General features: G+C 39.7%; 1 protein-coding gene across 7 annotated transcripts in view; it reads left to right on the top strand.

The window, feature by feature from the left end:
* The window catches only part of LOC106540188 (uncharacterized), a 50889-nt gene that overhangs the window by 17438 nt on the left and 11724 nt on the right, over positions 1 to 21727 (top strand). For 4 of the 7 annotated variants that reach the window (XM_087719974.1, XM_087719970.1, XM_087719971.1 and 1 more), the window contains exon 1: positions 18138 to 20141. In XM_087719974.1, the coding sequence (XP_087576100.1) occupies positions 18429 to 20141 (1713 nt within the window). In that variant the 5' untranslated portion in view covers positions 18138 to 18428. Of the gene's footprint in view, positions 1 to 941; positions 992 to 3610; positions 3719 to 4929; positions 5074 to 10557; positions 10669 to 11201; positions 11235 to 16224; positions 16366 to 16528; positions 16673 to 16844; positions 16989 to 17161; positions 17306 to 17477; positions 17622 to 18137; positions 20142 to 21727 lie in introns of those variants that run through there. The other 3 variants (XM_087719972.1, XM_087719973.1, XM_087719975.1) reach the window with 2 other exon arrangements.

Raw genomic sequence — 21727 nt, 5'->3', positions numbered from 1 at the left:
AGCAAAACCAGAAACATCTTGCAGAATAACAGGAAATTCCCTGTCTGGGTTTGCTTGTTCCCAGATACATAAAAATACTTACTGACACTTCAGCAACTGTTTTCTACTAATGATGCAAAACCTCGACTCTGATCAGAATATTTGATATTGAATATTGACTATATAACTTTGGCCATAATTAGGTCTATCAGACTACCGTACCTTAGAATGAAAGAGGAGGAAGCCTCCAAATGGTACAGAAAAAGTAGCTTATGAATAAGTATAATCACTAACAAAATATATCATTTATATCTGTCTGTCTGCCTGCCTGCCTGCCTGCCTGCCTGCCTGCCTGCCTGCCTGCCTGCCTGCCTGCCTGCCTGCCTACCTACCTACCTACCTACCTACCTACCTACCTACTGAGTCAACCATGGCTCATTTAACCATGGATAAGAATGTAATGAAAATAAACAAGAATCTGTAGACAATGTCAGAGGATAAATGAAAATATAAATTGATCTTTATAGAAATCTATTTACCAAATGCGTAGCAGATATTGCCTTAAAACCGGTAGGTGTTACAGCACATGGTCTAATGGACTGTCCATTATTATTTCCATGATTTCTCAATCCAAGATTCAATTTTTTAAAAAAGTGCCAGCAATCTCCTGTTCAGGAAAGCAGCACTTACGTTTTAAGGGCGGAACCTTCCTTTTCCTGGTTCCAGTATAGTAGCCAAAACAAACGGCAAAATTTAAATCTGTTTCTGGATGGTTCCTCTCCTCTACTATATTTAACTTTTAGCACAACCATAGACATGTGCATGACTGAGACCTCAGTATTCTTTCAGGTACTCTGAAAACAATAATACTGTAAAACAAAGCTTTTCCAAATGTTTGTCTCTTACTTCATGGAATTCATTGGAAACTTCCTAATTTCATTTAACTGTTTCTCTTTCTGCAGGAAGAGGTAATTTTCAAAACCCATCAAGTTCTCGCTTAAACAATGTGCAGGTAAGAAATAAATAATAATTCTTCTTCAGGAACTGTGTGTATTTTTACATCAAATATATTCAGACAATTTCTCATATGTACATTCATGGATATCTGGGGAGGCAAGGTGAGCAAATACTGAGATATGCATGATAATACCATACTTTTGCCATGATTTACCATATTTTTCGGAGTATAAGATGCACCTTAATTTTTCGGAGGAAAACAAGAAAAAAATTTTTTGCCTCTGCCTATCAGCATCCATTGGCATTCATCTGGCAAGCATCCTTGCAGCAAACAGACCGAGGCAGCAAAGGCGCAGGGGGCTTGCTGGGAAGCCCAGCAACATGTTTATGAGATGGCAGCATCCAGGAGGACTGAAGTGCTGCCTCTCTATCACGCCTTGCTGTGAGAAAGCCAGGCTTTCAACGCCTACGGCTATAGGTAGAAAGATGGGGCTGTATCGGGAGTGGAGCCTTCGGTGCCAAGTCCCACTTCTGCCCCCATGAAAATCATCCCCCACCCTACCCCCTCCAATTAAATATGCGTAGGGTGATAGGGGTTGTTTTAAATAAAAAGATCTGTGCTGCTCATTATCAAAATCCGAGTGGAAATAAGGATCTCTGCTGCCTGGAACCACCCAAAAATGCAACATGCGGAGGTCGAAAATATCCGAAGGTTGGGGGCTGGTGGGTGGGTGGGGCTACATTTGGAGTATAAGACGCACCCAGATTTTCACCCTCTTTGGGAAGGGAAGTGCGTCTTATACTCCGAAAAATATGGTATGTACATATCTCAAGTCTCATTATGCAATTATATAATTGCAGTATTTGCACCTCATTTTGATGTAGTGAAGTTTGTTGTGGACACCGTTGTATGCCAGTTGGAAAACAAGCAATCTTTTGCTCTTACATGAAGGAAAATACAGTGCTGGTGTCTTAGTGAGGAGTACTCAAAAAGATACAAACAAAGACAAATGCAACTTAAAGATACTTATAGTATTATAATGGCAGCTTGTGATCATTAAATAATTGTTTAGAGCAATTACTATTGCTTTCTTAACTACTTCCCTGTTTCTGTGCCTCAAATAATTATGTGTCTTAACGTTTAGAAATTACAAGCACAGCCAAATAGCTATTTCACTTAATGATGCTAGACATAAAGGCCTAAGCAAAAGAGATTTCAGGTAGTCCTTGATTTACAACCATTTGTTTAGTGACGTTCAAAGTTACAGTGGCACTGAAAAGGTGACTTAGATCAGTCTTTGTGCTTAATATCTTTTTTCACCTGTTTCTCACTCTTACAATTGTTGCAGTACCCTCTGGTCACATGATCAGAATTCAGACACTTGGCAACTAGCATGTATTTATAATGTTTGCGGTATCCCAGGGTCATGTGATCACCCTTTGCAACCTTCTGACAAGCAAAATCAATGGGGAAGCCAGATTCATTTAACCATCATATTACTAACTTAAAAACTGCAGAGATTCACTTAACAACTGGGGCAAGAAAGGTGGTAAAATGGACAAAATCTTGTTAATAACTTGTCTTAACAATGGAAATTTTGGGCTCAGTTGTGATCATAAGACATACAGCCATTCATTTAGTGACTGTTGGAAGTTACAATGATGCTGAAAAAAGCGACCTACGATTGGTTCTTGTACATATGATATTTCAGCATCCCTATAGACAAGTGATCAAAATTTGAGCACTTGGCAACTGGCAAGGATTTATGACAGTTATATCCTTAACGGGTCAGGTGGTTGCCACTTGCGACCTTCCCAGCTGGCTTCCAACAAGCAAAGTAGTGGGGGAAAACAGGATTTGTTTAACGATCATGTAATTCACTTATTTGTAGTGGTTCATTTAACAACCATGGCAGAAAAGATAATAAAATCAGGTGAGCTTCACTTAACCTCCTGGCTTAGTAATGGAAATTCTAATACCAATTGTGGTCATAAGCCAAAGACTACCTGTATAGTTGTAGTGTTTACGAGAAAGTAATGGTGTGGAAGCACATAGTGGTGCAATCTACTTTTTCTCTGATAACCTTATATAAACTCTATATTATCCTATATCACCCATTATTGTTTGCCTTTGCACTCTGTATTTCGTTTGCGTACCTACTAGCAGCTTTACCTTGTACTGACCTTGATATATACACCCAGTTGCCTCAATCAGGCCAGCTTCAAAGTTGACACGCATTTTATCTCCTAGACTTATGCTGTTTATCTTGTCCTTATTATTATGAACAAATGTATGACGCCAAAAGGAAGGATGAGTTGATAGATGCCAAGAAAAAACACATTGTTTTGGGCAGGCAATCAGATTAATCTCCCTCACTTACGAAAACATATGTAAGCCAAGAGCAGCTAGGATGGGATGGGAATTCCATTGTAGAACTACCTGGGAAGTGCAGTGTTCCAGCTGGTATGAGAAAGGATCCTTTTTACAGTTCCTGTTAGCAGGAAGGACATATGGGTATACATTCTTTTTAATCAACTTTCAAACACTTTTTTCTATGACTGTGTTTATTGTCTTGAATCCTAAATCACCTATCTGGTCATTAGGTGCCAGAACAATAAAAAGAGAATGTCTATATATAATAAATGTCCATCATGTGAGACTCTTCTGTTGCAGCCAAAGAAAACATTTGCGAAAGTGAAAAAACAGGCAGAAGATTCCAAGAAATTTAAACAGGACAAGGAAAATACTGCAACTTCAGTGAAAAAAGATGTCCCATCCAAGGTAATAATAAGAAAAGATTTAGAATATTTATATAATAAGATTATGAGCTTCCAAACCATAAAAAGATGTTGGCAATGCTAACTTCTATACTTTGTCCTTAAACAATTTTTTTCTCAACCGTGGCAATTTAAGATGTGTGGACTTCACATTTTAAATTCCTTGACAAAGTAGATTTTAATTGGATGCATAAAAATATAGGGAGAGATATTCCTTAAGGCATTTAGGTTCAAAATTGTTCAGTTCTTTAAAAGTAAGCTCTTGTATCTTGAACTGGCTTGAAAACAAGTAGCTAATCAGTGCTGCCTTTTAAAACTGGTCCACCCTGATTCTTCTTGTCTGTGTAACTAGAGGTTAGTTACTGCATACAGTTCTGTGCATATTAAAAGCTGCTAGGATTTCCAGGAATAGGCATAGCATAGGAATAACACGATGAAGGAGGAGAGATGGGGAGGGAGAGGGGAGGGGAAGGGGATTCAGTTCGAACCATAATTCATATTCAAATATATGTAAAGTTGTTCAGCTTCAATTTTTTGAATCCTTTTAGCATATTAGTGACTGGTCAATAATGTAATTTCCATAGAAAATTGTAGGGTTATTACAATGCATCATCTGGATGGTTCTTGGAAATGCGGTTACACGTAATTGCAAACTTCAGCAATTCTTTGCTTGCAGTGTTCCCAAGCATGTACAAGGACACAGGATGACAGGATGAAACAATGTATAACCTGTAACATTTGTTGCTTGAATGTATAACATTTGATTCTTTCATTGTGTGAGAAAACATGTATATTCTCACAAACACCAATGATGTAATTACTAACCAATTACTGTACCTTGGAGATTTGTTAACCAATAATGAAATAATGAAATAACGTAAAGTAGGTGAGAACTAAGAAACTGAAAAGCTATATAAATCCTGTCTGATGCTCAATAAAGTTGCTGTTGATTCTAAGCAGCTATCAATAAACTGCTGTTGATTCTGCTATCCGTGGATTGGTTTCCTTTCACTCATCTTCAGCCTTCGGGGACAAATGCAACAGAAAATTTCTCAAAAATTGGTCATATATATTGAAGTTTTATGCACTGGTGATTTCAGTTTTAATTTAGAGGGGGGGGCTCTCTTTTCCTAGTAAAAAGACTGCATTTTGTTCTTAGGGAAAGAAGGTTTGCTTTTAAAATCTTCTACCTTCTAATCTAAATAACTGCTGCAGGTCAAACCAAAAGATAGTCAGCCTGATGAAGAGTCCCCTAGACAGACTGACTCTGTTGCATCTCCTGAAGCTGTTGCAGAAGAAGAATCACCATCTGGAATTAAAAAAAACAACCCTCACACCCAGAATGAAGATATTGTATTGGTATGAACCATTTCTTCCTTTTATATATTCTTTTGATGAGATTCCCTGTGATAACACTGTCATCATGTCTTATTAACTCTGGTTGCATGTTTCTTTGATTTTGTGCTATGAATATTTGTATTTTGCTTTATTTTCTCAGTATTTCTGACAAAGTTATTTAACTTCTTGTAGATATGTAGTACAATAAACATTAGAATTTTCTGATTCCCACAAAACCTATTTGATTTTTAGTTGCTACTACTGTGGTATACATCTTCATTTTCTTTAGAAGATTTCTGATCTACAGGTGTAGTTTAGTTAAGCATAAACTGTGTGTAGAATTTAAACAACAATATTCATTAATATTGGATTAGTCATTGTTTAATTTGTATTAAGCACTTGCATCTTCCAAAGTTAGAAAAATGCCTGATATATAGAATTTAAATAATACAAAATATAAATTATTTTATTGTTATCTAGTGATACTTAAGATTCATGGCCATTTATTTTCTTCCATGATTAACACAAACAATATTGTGTGTAACTGTGTAACAACTTCAAGAATCTTATATGAAGACAGATTATAAGTTTTATAATTAAGTGAAGAAAAGAAATACGTAATCAAGAGGATTTTCTCAATTTATGAGGCTCCCTAAATTTAAAAGCATATCAAGTTTATATTGGATTAGGGGTCAATATTTGCTAAAGGTACCCTTGTTTAGAATAACAAAATAAAAATGTAGCAGTTGTTTTATTTGAGTTCAGAATAGGCTACTAAATGATGATGATGATGAAGAAGAAGAAGAAGAAGAAGAAGAAGAAGAAGAAGAAGAAGAAGAAGAAGAATCAGTAGGGTTTAAGAAAATAATTGGGCTGTTTTTAAAAAAAAATCAGAATAGGGATAACATACTGAAAATAATGAGCTACAAGAATTTTAGGTACTACTGAAATATTGTAGTCATTTCAGTGTATACATTCAGTATTCATATAAATGTTTAGTATTAAACACTTTAGTATTTTCCAGTCAGGGCCTTTTATTCCAGCACCGAATACACTATATTTGGCACAATAGCCTCTTTGTGAACATTTTTCATATTGAAATAGCCTAACAGGAAGTGAAACTTCGAGGCAGCAGGAAAAAAAAGCTGAGTTTCACAAATAAATAAATAAATAAATAAAATAACCAAAAAGTAAAAAAAGAAAAGAGGAAGAGGAGCTCCTTTGGAGAGAGAAAGAACCATGATTTATGATGGACATTCTGGGCTCCATTATGATCATAAGTTGAGGACTACCTGTAAATGCTGATTGATACAGCTGAATAATTCTGCCTATAATTAATCATAAATATTTGGTTAATTTTGAATCATTTGTATTATCTGTGTTTAATAATGAGATAGAGTATATAGACTGTGACTAAGACACAAACTTCTCCTGATGAATTTCCAGATGCTCCAAGTTCTGGACTTGCCAATTGCTGTTGTCCTCATAGTCTTGGTTCCATCGCAAACCTCTGGTTTTCATAGCCATTTAAAAACTCTAATTGTTTAGACAGTGCTGGATGTACAGTGTCCTGTACATAGACTACTGGAGTCTTTAGGCGTAAGAGCTGTGTATAAGTAGAGTTGCTTATTGAAGTATTTTGGAGGTACTGTCCTGGAAATGAGGTACTTCCTAATAGAAAAGTAGTGTGCCTTTCCTCCTATGTTTAACAGTCTTAGTTTCTTGGAGAAAAGTATTTTCCTGTATCATTTATAGATGCCTAATGCTTGGATAGGGAGATATTCATGCCTTGGTCATCTCGTTTGGATTATTATAACATACTGTACATATGACTACTGAAAAGTAACCAGAAGCCCAAAGAAGGGCATTGTAACACCTGTGCTCTGCATTGGGTGCCAGTCTGCTTCTGGATCCAATTCAAAGTGTCAGTTGTGACTGCGTGGCATAAGGCTAGGCTACCTGCAAAAGGTCCCATTACATCTTTCTATCCCACCTGATCAGGCAGGGATAGTATGTTGCTGACCCTGTCGGTTAAAGAACTCTTGAGTGGCATGGTGTAAGAAGAGACCTTCTCCCATTGCCCCCATCCTGTGGAATATTCTTTTCCCAGAGGTGAAGCAGGCCCCCACTCTCCAACATGTGAGGAGTCCAAAGGAATATGCAGCCATGAAATTAGACCTTCCTTTGCCATTTAACTTATTTTAATAGTGCTGAATCACTTTTGCCTCCTCCTAAATTTTAATTTCAATACATTATTTCTTTGGTTTTTGCATTTCTGAAATGCCCAGAGGAACTTTGGACAGTATACAATAAAATGTTAAAATACAAAACTGAAGAAATAATGTATTGAAATATCAATTTCAATACATTGAAACCAAACTCCAAATGTGCTTAATTGACAAGCAAAATAAACCATAATTTCGTACAGAGATCTCAGACAGAGCTTGCCTCTGTTATTCCTGGATGCTCATACTGTTCAATCCTCCAAGCAATGTGTTTCCCTCCCCACAAAGCTGCTGCTATTATGCAACCCCTGTTGAAAATTAAGACACTACCACACTTCCGTCACCAGATGCTTCTATTTCATTGTTTCTAAAGCCCACAGGCATCCCAATTAAACAGTTTTTTCCACCTCCTCCTTAAGATATAACTGAAGCAATATTCTTGAGTTTGTTTCTTCTGTTTTTGTTTTGACATCTCTTCTTAAAATCTCTACAGAATTTCTTCTCATAGCTTTTGTTGCCTGCTCTACCTTCTTCCTCTCTTCATACCAATTCTTCTGGAGAATGAACATTCCACTCAAATATGTTTTAATTTAATTTGATTTGCCAAAGAAGTGAGCAAGTAGTGGTGATAATGGTGAGATAAAAGTGCTTTTCCATTCTGTTGTATATTTGTAATAGAAACTTAGCTCTACAAGCTTATCTTACAGGATATGCCCATTTAACGCCATAGAGATTGAGAATGTGAAATACTGAAATCTTTCAATAATACATATAACTTTCTGTTCAGAGACCTCCAAGCACATACTAACAGCTATCAGTATGGGAATTTGCAATCCTATTCTATCAAGTAAAGAGAGTAGGTGCATTTACCAGCATATTTAATACTGATTGGGTAAGGCATGATGTATCCTCCTCTTTGCTATAGCTGGCTTGAATTGTATTTTTTTCAGTAACATTTCTTGAATGATTACTTGCCATTTTATCCCATTCAAATTTGTTTGGTATCTTCCCTTGCGGGTTTAGACATTTGTTTTAAAGAATTAGGAAAACTGCAGTATGGCTGGTGATGGAATTATAGCATCAGGAAACCCTAGTAAAAGTTAAATTAGCTCATCTCTGTTTTTCTAACATTATGAGAGCATAATATATCAAACTGAGTTGTATATTTCTTTTATTTATTAGGAAGATGCTATTATATTCTCTAGATTATGAACATCTCATTCAGGAAAAATATTCTTTATTAAGTTATGATTTTAATTAATGAGGATCTATCTTCTTTCTTACTTCTGTCTCATTAATTCTTTAAGAGGGAGGGAAGCTAACATAGTGATCATGAGGTAAGTGAATACTGGCAAATGGGAATTCCACAGGTTCCTCTAATTTGTGTTTACTCTAATGCTAATGGTAACCCTAATGTGAGGAGTAAAATTCACTCAAAGTTGTTGGAATACGAAAGAATTTTATTAAAGCTTTTGCAAAAGCTGGTGGTCCTTAATATACACAGGCAAATGGCCCCACCCAAGTAATGAAAAAGCATACTTTTATAATCATCCTACCCTTGTCAGCTTATGCCACATCATTCATTTCCAGGCCAAGTTGATAGACCCAGTCTGGTCATTTCCGACTGCTGCCCTAGAATCTGTTATGTTTAAAGTTTGGTAAGCTTTTATTGTCACCCAACTTTGCTAAACATTCACCCCTCTCATCTCTTACTTCTTTGATATTCCCTTATCAGTTACCTTGCTTCACAAGAATTATAACATAGCCATAAAAAGAGCATCACTCAAGTAAAAGAAACATTTGAGAAAGAAAGAAAGTTTGGATTAAAGGCATTCTTAGCCTTTCCAAGGTCAGACTTGGCTATTCTCTTTGTTTTTGGAGACTTGAGAGCAGCTAAAAACGTTACAATATATTAAACACTCTCCTGCCATTCTGGTGGAGAGAGAGGGAGAGGGAGGCAGGCAGGCAGGCAGGCAGGCAGGGAATTATCAGTAAGAAAATGTAAACATGGCTGAAGCAAGGCTATATGTTAAGATACTAACTTTAGGTAATTTGAACAAAGAATAAACCTTATATAAATTGTATAATATGTTTTTAATAAGCTATATGCTAGTCTATATTATGGAAAATTACAGCTTCTTATATTGTACCCCACACTAGGAAGGAGGGAGGAAGCTAATTGTTCTTGCATGCCAATCTCTATTCTACAAATTGTTTCTTCTCCCCTCTTTTCCTCCCCCAATCTTATCCTACAAATAACCTAGAAAGTCAACATTTCCAAGGAAACTCTTAAAAGTAAAATGCATACCTACAATCTTGATAACTAAATTATATATATATGTATGTATGTATGTATATGTATATGTATATGTATATGTATATGTATATGTATATGTTGTATTTGTGCTGATAAATAAATACATTTCTGAATCATAAGTAGTATAAATGTAAGATACTCACCCACTTGCTTACAGGATTGCAGAAAGGATTACAGGTAGTCCTCAAGTTACAAATGTAATTGAGCTTGGCAATTATGATTGTAAGTCCCGATGGTGGTAAAGCAGGTCACCATGTGACCGGACTCAATTTTACAACCTTTTTTGTGGCAGTCATTTAGTGAACCCATTGTTCATTCTGGGTTGTTTTTTTGCCAGAAACCAGAAGTACATACCAGTTTTTAGCAAAACTGTTGTAAATTGTAGCCACATGACTATGAGTCACAGTATACGTCCATAAATGTGAACCAAGTGCCAAAATGTGGTCATCTGACTGCAGGAGGGGTTGACACCAGAACTTTGAAACTAGGTCGTAAGTCCCTTCTGGGGAGGGGGGTGTCATAACTTTGAATGGTCACTAAAAAACTGGTCATAAATCGGTGACTCCTTGTATTCCTCAAGGTGACTGCCACAAAGGAAGACCTATTGACTCACCCAAGCCCTATGAATCTAATTAAAGGAGACATCTTTCAGCCCACTTGCTTCTGATCATGGATAATAAACAGGCTGCTTGTATTCTGACAAATCATTATATCCTGATTCTGTGACATTTAGGGCTTTAAAGAAACATCCAACACTTTAGCTCCATATAGAGTAGAGCATTCTGATCCAAGCGGGGTCATAATTAGAATAACAGCTGAAGCTGTGGTTCCCTTAGCCACAACTTCTAGCTACTGTTCAAGTAAGAATTCCACATCCAGGAGTGCCTCTGAGTCTGTATTAAAGGGCAAAAAGGGTTAAACTGGTTCTTATTTTTTTTCCTTTTAAAAAAAATACAACTTCAGGATAAACTAAAAGATTGTGAAGCCACTGAAGATCTTCTCAGTCAGATTGTCTCTATTTTGTCTCCTGGAATATCCACAGAAGATAAAACATCATCTTGTAACGCAGACGTCTGTCGCTATCCTATTTCTCTGAGAATGCCTTTCTTTGCATGCCTCCACTGTATTTTGCTGTTAGTAGGCCTTTGCTAGGCTGCACCTGGCAGCAGACCTTCTAGAGGAAATGGTTTAGACAGGTAGCTAGGCAGGACTTGCAGAGTCTGCACATCTAGCCACACAGGACGGATATAGCCGACCGCAAACTGTTCTTGACACCTGTAGAATTTGCTTGTTTTGTACTTGCTTGAAAACGCTAAGTAAGGCACACGTGAAACTTAGGAAGCACGCAGTTATCAATTCTGTTATTGGTCTAGATGCATAAATTGTCACCAATGACATTTGTAATATTTGCAAACCTCATTTGCATATGAGAGTTTATATATTCAGCTTTGCTACACAATAAACTGGTCACTTCACCCAGAGAGAGCTCGTGTCCTCAAGTTCTTTCTAGGATTGGCTTCGTGGATGACCCCCCTTGATTGTTGTGCCCAGGTGCCGCCCTGGAGAAGCCGTTTCCTCCAGGGACGGACTGCGGTACTTCAGACCTCCTTCAAAACATTGAGGAGAAAGATTCTGTATTGGTATGAAGGCTTCCTTTATTTTGCTAAGGAATTATTTTTTCATAACATGTTAGTCTAAATAAGTAACATAACTTTTCTTTGTTGTCAAAGATGTTTACATTCAGTTACTTACTGTATTTTTTGGAGTATAAGACACACCTTTTTTCCTAAAAAAAAAAAAGGCTGAAAATCTGGGTGCATCTTATACATCGAATACAGCATTTTTTGCCTCCTGAAGCCCCACTCCCTTTACCAAAATGGCCATACGTACCCTTATGGAGGCTTTCAGAGAGCTCCTGGGGGCTGGGGAGGGCAGAAATGAGCAAAAAATGGGCCGTTTTTTGCCCCCCCCCCCAGCAGCACTCTATAAACCTCCATAAGGCTATGCATGCAATTTGTTTGACAAAAAACAAATTTTTGCAAAAAATGGGGTGTTTTTTTGCTCTTTTTTGCCCCCCCAGGAGCACTCTGCAAGCCCCCCCCCCCGGCTATTCATGTCTTTTTTTTTTTTTTTAAGGGCCCATTTTCATGAAAAACGGGCCCTTTTGGGGAGGTTTGCAGAGTGCAAAACCTTTTTTCTTTTCTTTTGGAAAGCTCTTTAACTGATCGATGAGAATTACATTGATGAAGTGCTGTGCCAGCAGAAAGAAAGTCTTAGTTGCTGCAGATTGTCAGCAATTTCCTTCTCCAGCACATAGTTAAATACAGCTGGAAACCTCTACCTACCTACCTACTCTTTCTCTCTCCCTACCTATCTACTGTATTTCTCTCTCTATCTCTTTCTATTTCTCTCTCTCTCTATCCCTCTACCTACCTACCTGCACACACACTCTCTCTCTCCCCCTACCTACTGTATTTCTCTCTGTCTCTGTTTCTGTGTCTCTCTCTCTCCCCCTCCCTCCCTTTACCTACCTACCTAACTACTCTCTCTCCCTACCTATCTACTGTATTTCTCTCTCTTTCTATCTCTCTATCCCTCTACCTACCTATTTACTTTTTTTAAAAAAAAATTCCCTCTTCAAAACCTTGATGCGTCTTATACTCCGGTGCATCTTATACTCCGAAAAATACGGTATTTGCCAAAAAATCTAGGAGTACTTCCATAAGTTTGCACTTTTTGTTTTTCATTGGTCTGTGTTTGTGAGGCTGGTTATTTTGTCTGTTCCCCTGTAAGAGTACAGGTTGCCATGATTAGAAATACTCCATGGGTGGGCAGTCTTAATTCAGATTTCTAATGAACAGCTAACTTTGCTGGATGAGTTTAAACAACAAATTGCTCTGGGCATATTGAAAAACACATTTGCCAGATCCATTTTAAAGCAAAATCAGTTGAAGCTTTGTGAGGTTTCTGTGGATATTTGAGCTAATTTTTAATATGGGTAGTAGTAAATATCTATTACTTGCATTTATTAATGAATCAATTATTTAAATGATTAAAAATATTTTTCTATCTTTTTTATAATTGATATTGAGGAATAGTGGAAAATACATTATTTACAAAAAAAATTTTTTTTTGTTGTTGCATGTGTCATTGAGGGATTGTCCCTTGTTTTCTCTTTGGTCAATACCTGATTCTTCCCAATTCTCAAACTTCAATCTTTCTTTTCCCTGCAGCAGCAAGCCAGTCAGTCTGCACAAGATTCCAGCCATGTTTTTTCACCCCCAGCTGTAGAAATACCATTCCTGTCAGAGAATGCTAATGACCATCAGTCTGAGAGAAGCAAAGACATTGAGCTGGCATTAAATTATTGTTTTATTCTTGCTGCATAAATATTAATTTTAATCATGAATAAGAAATTACATTCTGCTGCTGTTGTGTTTCTGCATCACTTGTACCTAGATTTCTAAGTGATATCTCCCCCTTGAACTATACCAATGAATACTGTATTTGTTGAATCAGAATAGAGCTGGAAGCAACCTTGGAGGTTTCTAGTCCAACCCCCTGCCCAAACAGGAAACCCTATACCATTTCAGACAAGTGAGTGTCCAGTCTCGTCTTAAAAACCTCCAATGATGAAGCACCCACAAGGTCTGAAGACAAGCTGTTCCATTGGCTAATTGTCCTCATTGTTAGGAAGTTTCTTCTCAATTCCAGGTTACTTCTTTCCTTGATTAGTTTCTTGTCCTGCCCTCTGGTGCTTTGGAAAATAAATTGACCCTCTTTTCTTTGTGGCAGCCTCTCAAATACTGGAATACTGCTATCATATTCCCCGCTCGACCTTCCTTTTTCTAGACTAGCAAAACCCAAATCCTTCAACCGTTTGTCATATGTTTTAGCCTCCAGGCCTTTAATCATCTTAGTTGCTCTTCTTCACACTGTTTCCAAAGTTCTCAATATCTTTTTTGTAATGTGGTGACCAAAACTGGATGCAGTATTCCAGATGTGGTCTTACCAAGACTTTATAAAGTGGCACTAATACTTCACATGATTTTGAGTATATGCTCTGTTTAGACATCCAAGGACTGCATTAGCTTTTTTGGCTGCTGCTGCACACTACTGGCTCATGTTTAAGTGATCATCCACTAAAACTCCAAGGTCCCTCTCGCAGTTACTGTTTTGAGCCAGTTTAGGTTTTCAAACTCAACACAGATTTGGACAAGAGTTGATATAAAACATGCTTGACTTCTCATCCATCTTTCAATATCTGTGTAATTGGCAAATTAAACATTATGTCAAATATCAACTACAATTGAACCCAATATTTTCATTGCTAAGCAAGACATTCATTAAGTGAGTTGTGCCCCATTTCATGATCTTTTTGCCACCGTTGTTAAATGAATCGCTCCAGTTGTTAAGCAGGTCTGGCTTACTCCGTTAACTTTGCTTGTTTTAAAGCCAGTGGGAAGGTCACAAACTGTGATCACCTGACACAGGATGGTGCAACTGTCAAAAATACATGCCAGTTGCAAAGTGTTTAAATTTGACCACATAGCTATAGGGTTGCTGCAACAATCATAAGTGTGAAAAGCAGTCCTAAGTCACTTTTTTCAGTGCTGCTGTAAATTCATATGGTCACTTAACAAATGGTTGTAAGTTGAGGACTACCTCTAGCTCTTCTACAACCTTAAGCTGTCCAGATGTGCTTGATTAAAGAGTTTAGGGAATTACCGCAGGTAAAGTGCAACATAAATAGAAGCTTTCAGACTGATGAAGACAACTCAGCAAGAACAGCATTCATTCTGCACTCAAGTTGTTGAAATTTTATCTTCATGCCTTCCAACTTGGAGACAGAAAATTAAGATTCCCTTAAAATATTAAAGCTCTTGCGTTACTCTTATCTCAATTGTACTCATAATCTTTAATGCAGATATTTCCTTGTCTTTGGTTACATTGAATAGTTTAGTTTAGTTTAGTTTTATTAGTATTTGTAGGCCGCCCTTTTCCCTGAGGGGACTCAGGGCGGCTCACACAAAACCGGGAAGGGGGAATACAGACATTAAGATAAAAACATATAATAAAATAGTAGGCAACATACATTCATCATTCGGGAGGGGTAGCTATCCTTATCCCCAGGCCTGACGGGCGAGCCAGTTCTTCAAGGCTATGCGGAAGGCTTGGACGGTGGAGAGGGTACGAATCTCCACGGGGAGCTCGTTCCAAAGGGTCGGGGCTACTGCTGAAAAGGCCCTCCTCCTTGTAGTTGCCAGCCGACACTGGCTGGCCGATGGGATGCGGAGGAGGCCTAATCTATGGGATCTTATTGGTCGCAGGGATGTAATTGGCAGAAGGCGGTCTCTCAAGTATCCAGATCCACTGCCATGTAGGGCTTTATGGGTGACTAATAGCACCTTGAAGCGCATCCGGAGATCGACAGGTAGCCAGCGCAGCTCGCGGAGGATAGGTGTTATGCGGGTGAATCGAGGTGCACCCGCAATCACTCGCGCGGCTGCGTTCTGCACTAGCTGAAGTCGCCGGATGCTCCTCAAGGGCAGCCCCATGTAGAGCACATTGCAGTATTCCAGCCTAGAGGTCACAAGGGCCCGAGTGACTGTTGTGAGAGCCTCCCGATTCAGGTAGGGTCGCAACTGGCGCACCAGGCGAACCTGGGCGAATGCCCCCCTGGTCACAGCCGTTAAGTGGTGGTCAAATGACAGCTGTGGATCCAGGAGGACTCGGAATAGGATTTATACGGGTTAGACAACATCCAGAAGATCACCTTTGGCTTATTATCAAGTTGTTATCTTGCCAGTTATAAAATATATTTTAATTTGTGAAGTATACTAGTTAAAATCCAGTAAAATATTTTGTATTTTAAAGCAGTGTTTCTCAACCTTGACCAGTTGAAAATGGGTGGACTTCAATTCCCTTACTTTGCTGGCAGGGGAATTCTAGGAGTTGAAGTCGCATCTATCTTCAACTTGCCAAGGTTGAGAAACTCTGTTTTAACATATATCCTCACTGCTTCTCAAAAGATTGATGGAAATTGCATCCTGGAGTCTGATTTTATTGAAAAGTATGTCTCTGATTGGAGTAAGTCATCCACGTCTTCCTTAGACAAGAGGGTTATGATGTATCTTGTAAAACTAACGTAGAAAAATTATTTATTAGATGCTGTGTATAACCGATTTATTAATATACCACTAAATTAAGTGGTATTTCTACTATTTAAGCCTGTTGCCCCTTCCCACCTGATCCATATTTTTTATCATGAAAGCAGCATACTGTTTTGACAAACACAGAAGTTATTTGATCAGAGGAGACTCCAACAGTTAGTTTGTGGACCAGCTGATTATTTTATTATGAAAGTCATACCTGTAACACAGCTTTGCATTTCAGTTGGCCTCTGCAGAATGCACCTGAACCAGTTCCTTCACTCTAGAGAAGAAATATATGTAGTTGAGATTGAAAGTATTCAGGAATTCAGGGACATAGAAAGAAGCAAATTCTTAAAGGGGATGAACAATGATCCTCAAAATGAACAAACTGATGATCCAGGTGTGTGTAGTAACAGATCCATTGATTTTGCTTCGCAAAATATTCTAATTCCGCTTCTGTTTTAAATTGATGCAGACTGAAACTTCAGCCAAGCAGAATGATACAGACCACTGTCAAGCTTGTGTTGCTCCAGCTCTTGATTCTTCCAGCCTTCCAAGTACCCCCATTGATGTTCACTGTAAGCCTGTGCTAGTCACAGAAAAAGATAATGAATTGGTAAGAATGGGGAAACTCTTCTATATATTTTCCTTGGAAATATAAGTCCATTCAATTTGGAATCTGGAATTTATTTGTGACTATGGGAATTTTGGTTGTCACTTCCACTTATGACTAAAAATCTGCTTCCCAAAATGTTTGATTTTGTTTTAAATTGATGTAGATTGAAACTTCAGCCAAGCAGACTGATATAGATGACTCTCAAGCTTATGCTGTTGCTCCAGCTCTTGATTCTTCCAGCCTTCCAAGTACCCCCATTGATGTTCACTGTGAGCCTGTGCTAGTGAGGGGAAATGATATTGGACTGGTAAGAATGGGAAAGCCCTGTGCATATATTTTCCTTGGAAATATAAGTCCATTCAATTTGGAATCCAGAATTTATTTGTGACTATGGGAATGTTGGTTGTTCAATTCTACTTATGTCTAAAAATCTGCTTCCCAAAATATTCTAATCTTGATTTTGTTTTAAATTGTTGTAGATTGAAACTTCAGCCAAGCAGACTGATACAGATGTCTCTCTAGCTGATGTTGTTGCTCCAGTTCTTGAATCTTTCAGCCTTCCAAGTACCCACAATGATACTCACTGTGAACCTGTGCTAGTGCGAGAAAAAGATAATGGATTGGTAAGAATGTGAAAGCCCTCTGCATATATTTTCCTTGAAAATATAAGTATGTTCGATTTGGAATCTGGAAATTATTGTGACTATACAGGAATTTAGGTTGTTTAATTCCTCTTATGTCTGAAAATCTCCTTCCCAAAATGTTCTAATCTCCATTTTGTTTTAAATTGATGTAGACTGAAACCTCAACCAAACAGAATGATACAGGTGACTCGCAAGCTTACGCTGTTGCTCCAGCTCTTGAATCTTTCAACCTTCCAAGTACTCCCACTGATGTTCACTGTGAGCCTGTGGTAGTCACAGAAAAAGATAATGAACTGGTAAGAACTGGAAAGCCCTCTACATATATTTTCCTTGGAAATATAGGTATGTTCAATTTGGAATCTGGAAGTTATTTGTGACTACAGGAATTTAGGTTGTTCATTTCCTATTATGTCTGAAAATCTGTTTCCCAAAATATTCTAATTCTACTTTTGTTTTAAATTGACGTAGACTGAAACTTCAGCCAAGCAGAATGATACAGGTCACTCTCAAGCTTATGCTGTTGCTCCAGCTCTTGATTCTTCCAGCCTTCCAAGTACCCCCATTGATGGTCACTGTGGGCTTGTGCTAGTCATAGAAAAAGATAATGAATTGGTAAGAATGGGGAAAATCTTTGTATATATTTTCTTGAAAATATAGGCAGGTCCAATTTTGAATCTTGAATTTATTTGTGACTAGAGGAATGTTGGTTGTTCAATTCCTCTTAGGTCTGAAAATCTGCTTTCCAAAATGTTTTAATCTCCATTTTGTTTAAAATTGATGTAGACAGAAACTTCAACCACACAAAATGATACAGATGACAGTAACGTTGTTACTCCAGCTCTTGATTCTTCCAGCCTTCCACGTACCCTCAATGATATTTGCTGTGTACTTGGGCTAGTGAGAGGAAAAGATACTAGTGTAAGGCCTGCAGCGGTTCCTTTAAGAATCTTTGGCCTGCCACACTCTTATTAAGGGGGGGGGGGAGGTTAGCAAGGGGTAGAATGTGTTGCTTTCAAAATAAAAAGTTCCTTCCTAGAAGCTCAAGGTCATCTTTTGTCTCCCAAACCTTTGCACCTGATTGGAAGCAGTTGGGCGTAGGTGCTAGTGTGGAAGAAGAAGATTGGACCATGTGATGGACTGTGGATGTGGGGACAAGATCATGAACTTTTAACTGGGTGGGATTGTGATGTAACTTTCAGAGTTGGAATCCCACAGCACGATGCCAACATGCCTGCCTTATTAAATTGAAACTTTAAGCATAGATTTGCCTTTAACTCTGATTTGCATGATATTTGGAACACTGACATTATTCCAACTCTCCACTAAGATAGGTTATCAGCATCCCAAGATGGGAAGCTGTCAGGGGGTACTGAATCCCAGTTCTGACCCAACCCTGGGCAGTACGAAAATTCAGTGAAGATGGAGGGGAAAAAACATGCTGCTGAGAAAGCTAAAATTAATGGCTCAATTAATTTGGCCGAGGCTCAAGATGTGCCTCTTAAGGAATTAATAGAAGTTGCAGAGATTAGGGAATTGGGACCCGGCGAAAGGAGGCCTCAAGATTCTAAGGAATGCCTGCTAGAAGAAGAGGGGGTTGCCAGGGAAACTTCGACAGACAATTGGATGATTACCAGAAGATCTGATGAATGGAGAACTCAGCCACCCTCCCGCAGCCCTTCTCTAATGGGCCTTCCAGACCATTTCCTACGGCTAAACATGAGTGAAATAAAAACCCTCCCCTCTTCAGAGACCCCTCAGTGGAACCTGGCACCCCCCACATTCTCCTTTCCTCGCAGAGAAATTTCTTCCAAGTTGAGCGGAGACGTGGGCTCCTTCCATACAGTAGCTAATGAATCAACCCACACCCTTGCTGCTGGATTAATGCCTAGAGCAATCACATCAGCACCCCTCCCTCCTACTGGACCAGACCCCACTCCAAATAGCAGAGGTCAATCCAGCCGGCAGAAAGAGGCCTGGAACACATGCACCTTCCCACACCTGCAAAGGGGTGACTCCGAACCCATGAATCAAGCAAACCAAGGGTGGGCATTCATCCCGGATCATGGATGGGCTCAATGTCAATGGATGCCTGCCCTCTTCCAGCAGATGGCGCCTTCCCAGATAACTGCTCCTGGACAAACCCAGAAAAAGGGACCACCACCAGGTCCAGCCCCCCCAGCAATGCCTCCACAGGCTTTTGCCCAACCAATGGGTGTGGGTCAGCAGAGGGGCTTGCCACCCCCAGCAGCAGACCAACAAGCTGCCCCTGTTGAACCAACAGCTCCCCCTCCTCCCACACCCCCATGGTTCCGTGCAACATTCGATGGGTCCCCAGATAAGCTGGCTTATTTCCTGAATCGAGTATGGGCGTACGTTGATCAAGTGGGGCCACAATACCTATCTGATCGAAAGTTGATCCAAGAAATAGCAGAGGGGATGAATAAAAAGGAGGCTGCGCAGTGGATAGCAGAGCTCCACGAGGAAGCGGCTCCTGAGCTAGATGATATAAATGGGTTCATCCAACTGATGCGTGCCAGGTTTAGCGATGTGGCCCAAAATGTGGATGCGGAAGACCAGATCCACAAATTGCGACAGGCTGGTCGTCCCGTGAAGGAATTAGTTTGGGAGTTCCGGAGAATAGCTGGGAGACTACGCTATTGGCCAGAAAGACTCTTGGTGTACACATTCAAAAAAGCCTTAGATCCCAAATTGAAAGAAGCTTGTGCCGTAAAGGGGATCCCGGAACGTCTCCAAGATTGGTATACCACTGCAATCATACTAGACCACGAGATTAACACCTATCAAAAGCCTGGTACCGGAACCCCTGCCAAAAAGCCTTTGGGCCAACGCACGCAGAGGCAGCGAGCTGAGAGGCCTCTACCAACCCCTCGTGGGGCTTTTATAAAGTGCTACCGATGCAGTCAGATGGGGCACAGAACAACAGAATGCCTGCCTCCAGCTCCTGTTCCACAACAGCGCCAACCACCTGCCAGTGCAATGAAGAAAAAAACCAAAAAGCCACCCGAAAAGAGCTGTTTACTACAGCAGCCAATGGAGGTAGAGAACCCTGCTATTGAAGAAGCCCCTGGGGCCTCGGAGGAGGAGGATGAAAATGCCGAAGACAACCCAATGGTGAGTGCACCTATTCCCTCCTTTACCATAAAATCCCAACTCCAAGTGCCCAGAATGGGGTAGAAGGGGAAGTTGGGGCGATCATAGACACCGGCTGCACCAGATGTTTAATCAGCTTGTCAATAGTGGAGCAGCTAGGTATACGCACAAACCCCTAAACCACCCTATTCGGTTCAAGCAATTAGGTGGAACCCTAATTGGGAGCGCCCTGGCCACAAAGATCACTGAATTAGTAAAGTTGAAGATAGGCCGCCACTATGAGTTCATCAGATTCATTGTAGCCCCCAAAATGCAGGAGTCAATTATCTTGGGACTTCCATGGTTGGACAACAACTCCACCTACTATCAAGTGGGAGGACGGTGTTAGAAAATTGATCATTGATTTTGGGCTGTTACCAACCGTGGAGCCTAAAGGCCACCCAGGAACAATTAGAACCAACAGCCCAAACCATCCAAAACCTGCAGCCCCCACAGCATACACCAAACCTCTGGGGATCCAACGAGTGGCAAAGGTCTACTGGGACTTGGCGGGGGTGTTCAGAGTTCACCTCTGTGCAGATCTGCGAGCTTTGAATGCAGTATGCGAAAAGAACACCTATCTCATCCCCCTCATGAAGGATATGTTGAACCACTTGACTAAAGGCAAAATCTTCACTAAGCTGGACTTGAGAGAGGCATATTACCGCATATAAATCCAAAAGGGGGATGAGTGGAAAACTGCATTTAATACTCCCCTGGGAAGCTTCTAGTACAAAGTCATGCCTTTTGGACTACTAGGAGCACCCGCAGTCTTCATGCAGTACATAAATGAGGTGTTACATGACCACCTGTACCGCGGAGTACTCATTTATTTGGATGACATCTTGATTTTCTCTGAGACCCTAGAAGAACATGTAAAACTGGTGCGTCAAGTTCTGAAACAACTTCTAGCTGTCAAGCTGTACGCCAAATTGTCAAAGTGTGAGTTCCACAAGACCTCGCTAGATTACCTGGGGTATTGTATCTCCAAAGAAGGAATAGAAATGAATCCAGGAAAAGAAAAAGCAGTGTTGGATTGGAAATCTCCGAGTACTCGCAAACAACTAAAAAGATTTCTTGGATTTGCGAATTTTTATAGGCAGTTCATCCCAACTTTCGCTGAAATTGCCCTACCATTAACTGAGCTACTAAAGACGGGTCTTTCCCCAACAAAGCCAAAAGCAAACCAACCACTAAGGTGGACGATGGACTGTCAAAAAGCCTTTGAGAAATTAAAACAGCTCTTTGCCCAAGAGCCCATCTTGCAGCATCCCGACCCAGAACGACCATTTATAATTCAGATGGATGCCAGTGATGTAGCAATAGCCACAGTATTACTGCAAAAAAGTAAAGAAGGCCACCTCTTGCCTTGCGCTTATATCTCCGAGAAACTCACCCCTACTGAAAGAAGGTGGTCCATTTGGGAGAAAGAGGCATTCACAATCAGGTGGAGCATGCTTATCTGGAGACATCTCCTAGGAGGGACATACCATTCGAGATCTGGACTGATCATAAAAACCTCGAAGCACTTTTAGCTCATCGGAGGTTATCCCCTAAGCAAGTTCGAT

Source organism: Thamnophis sirtalis, unplaced genomic scaffold (genome assembly GCF_051295495.1).
Source record: "Thamnophis sirtalis isolate CommonGarterSnake01/CBP01778 unplaced genomic scaffold, rThaSir2_p1.2 scaffold_7, whole genome shotgun sequence".
Taxonomy (NCBI): Eukaryota; Metazoa; Chordata; class Lepidosauria; order Squamata; family Natricidae; genus Thamnophis; species Thamnophis sirtalis.
This window is presented reverse-complemented; position numbering and strand designations above follow the sequence as displayed.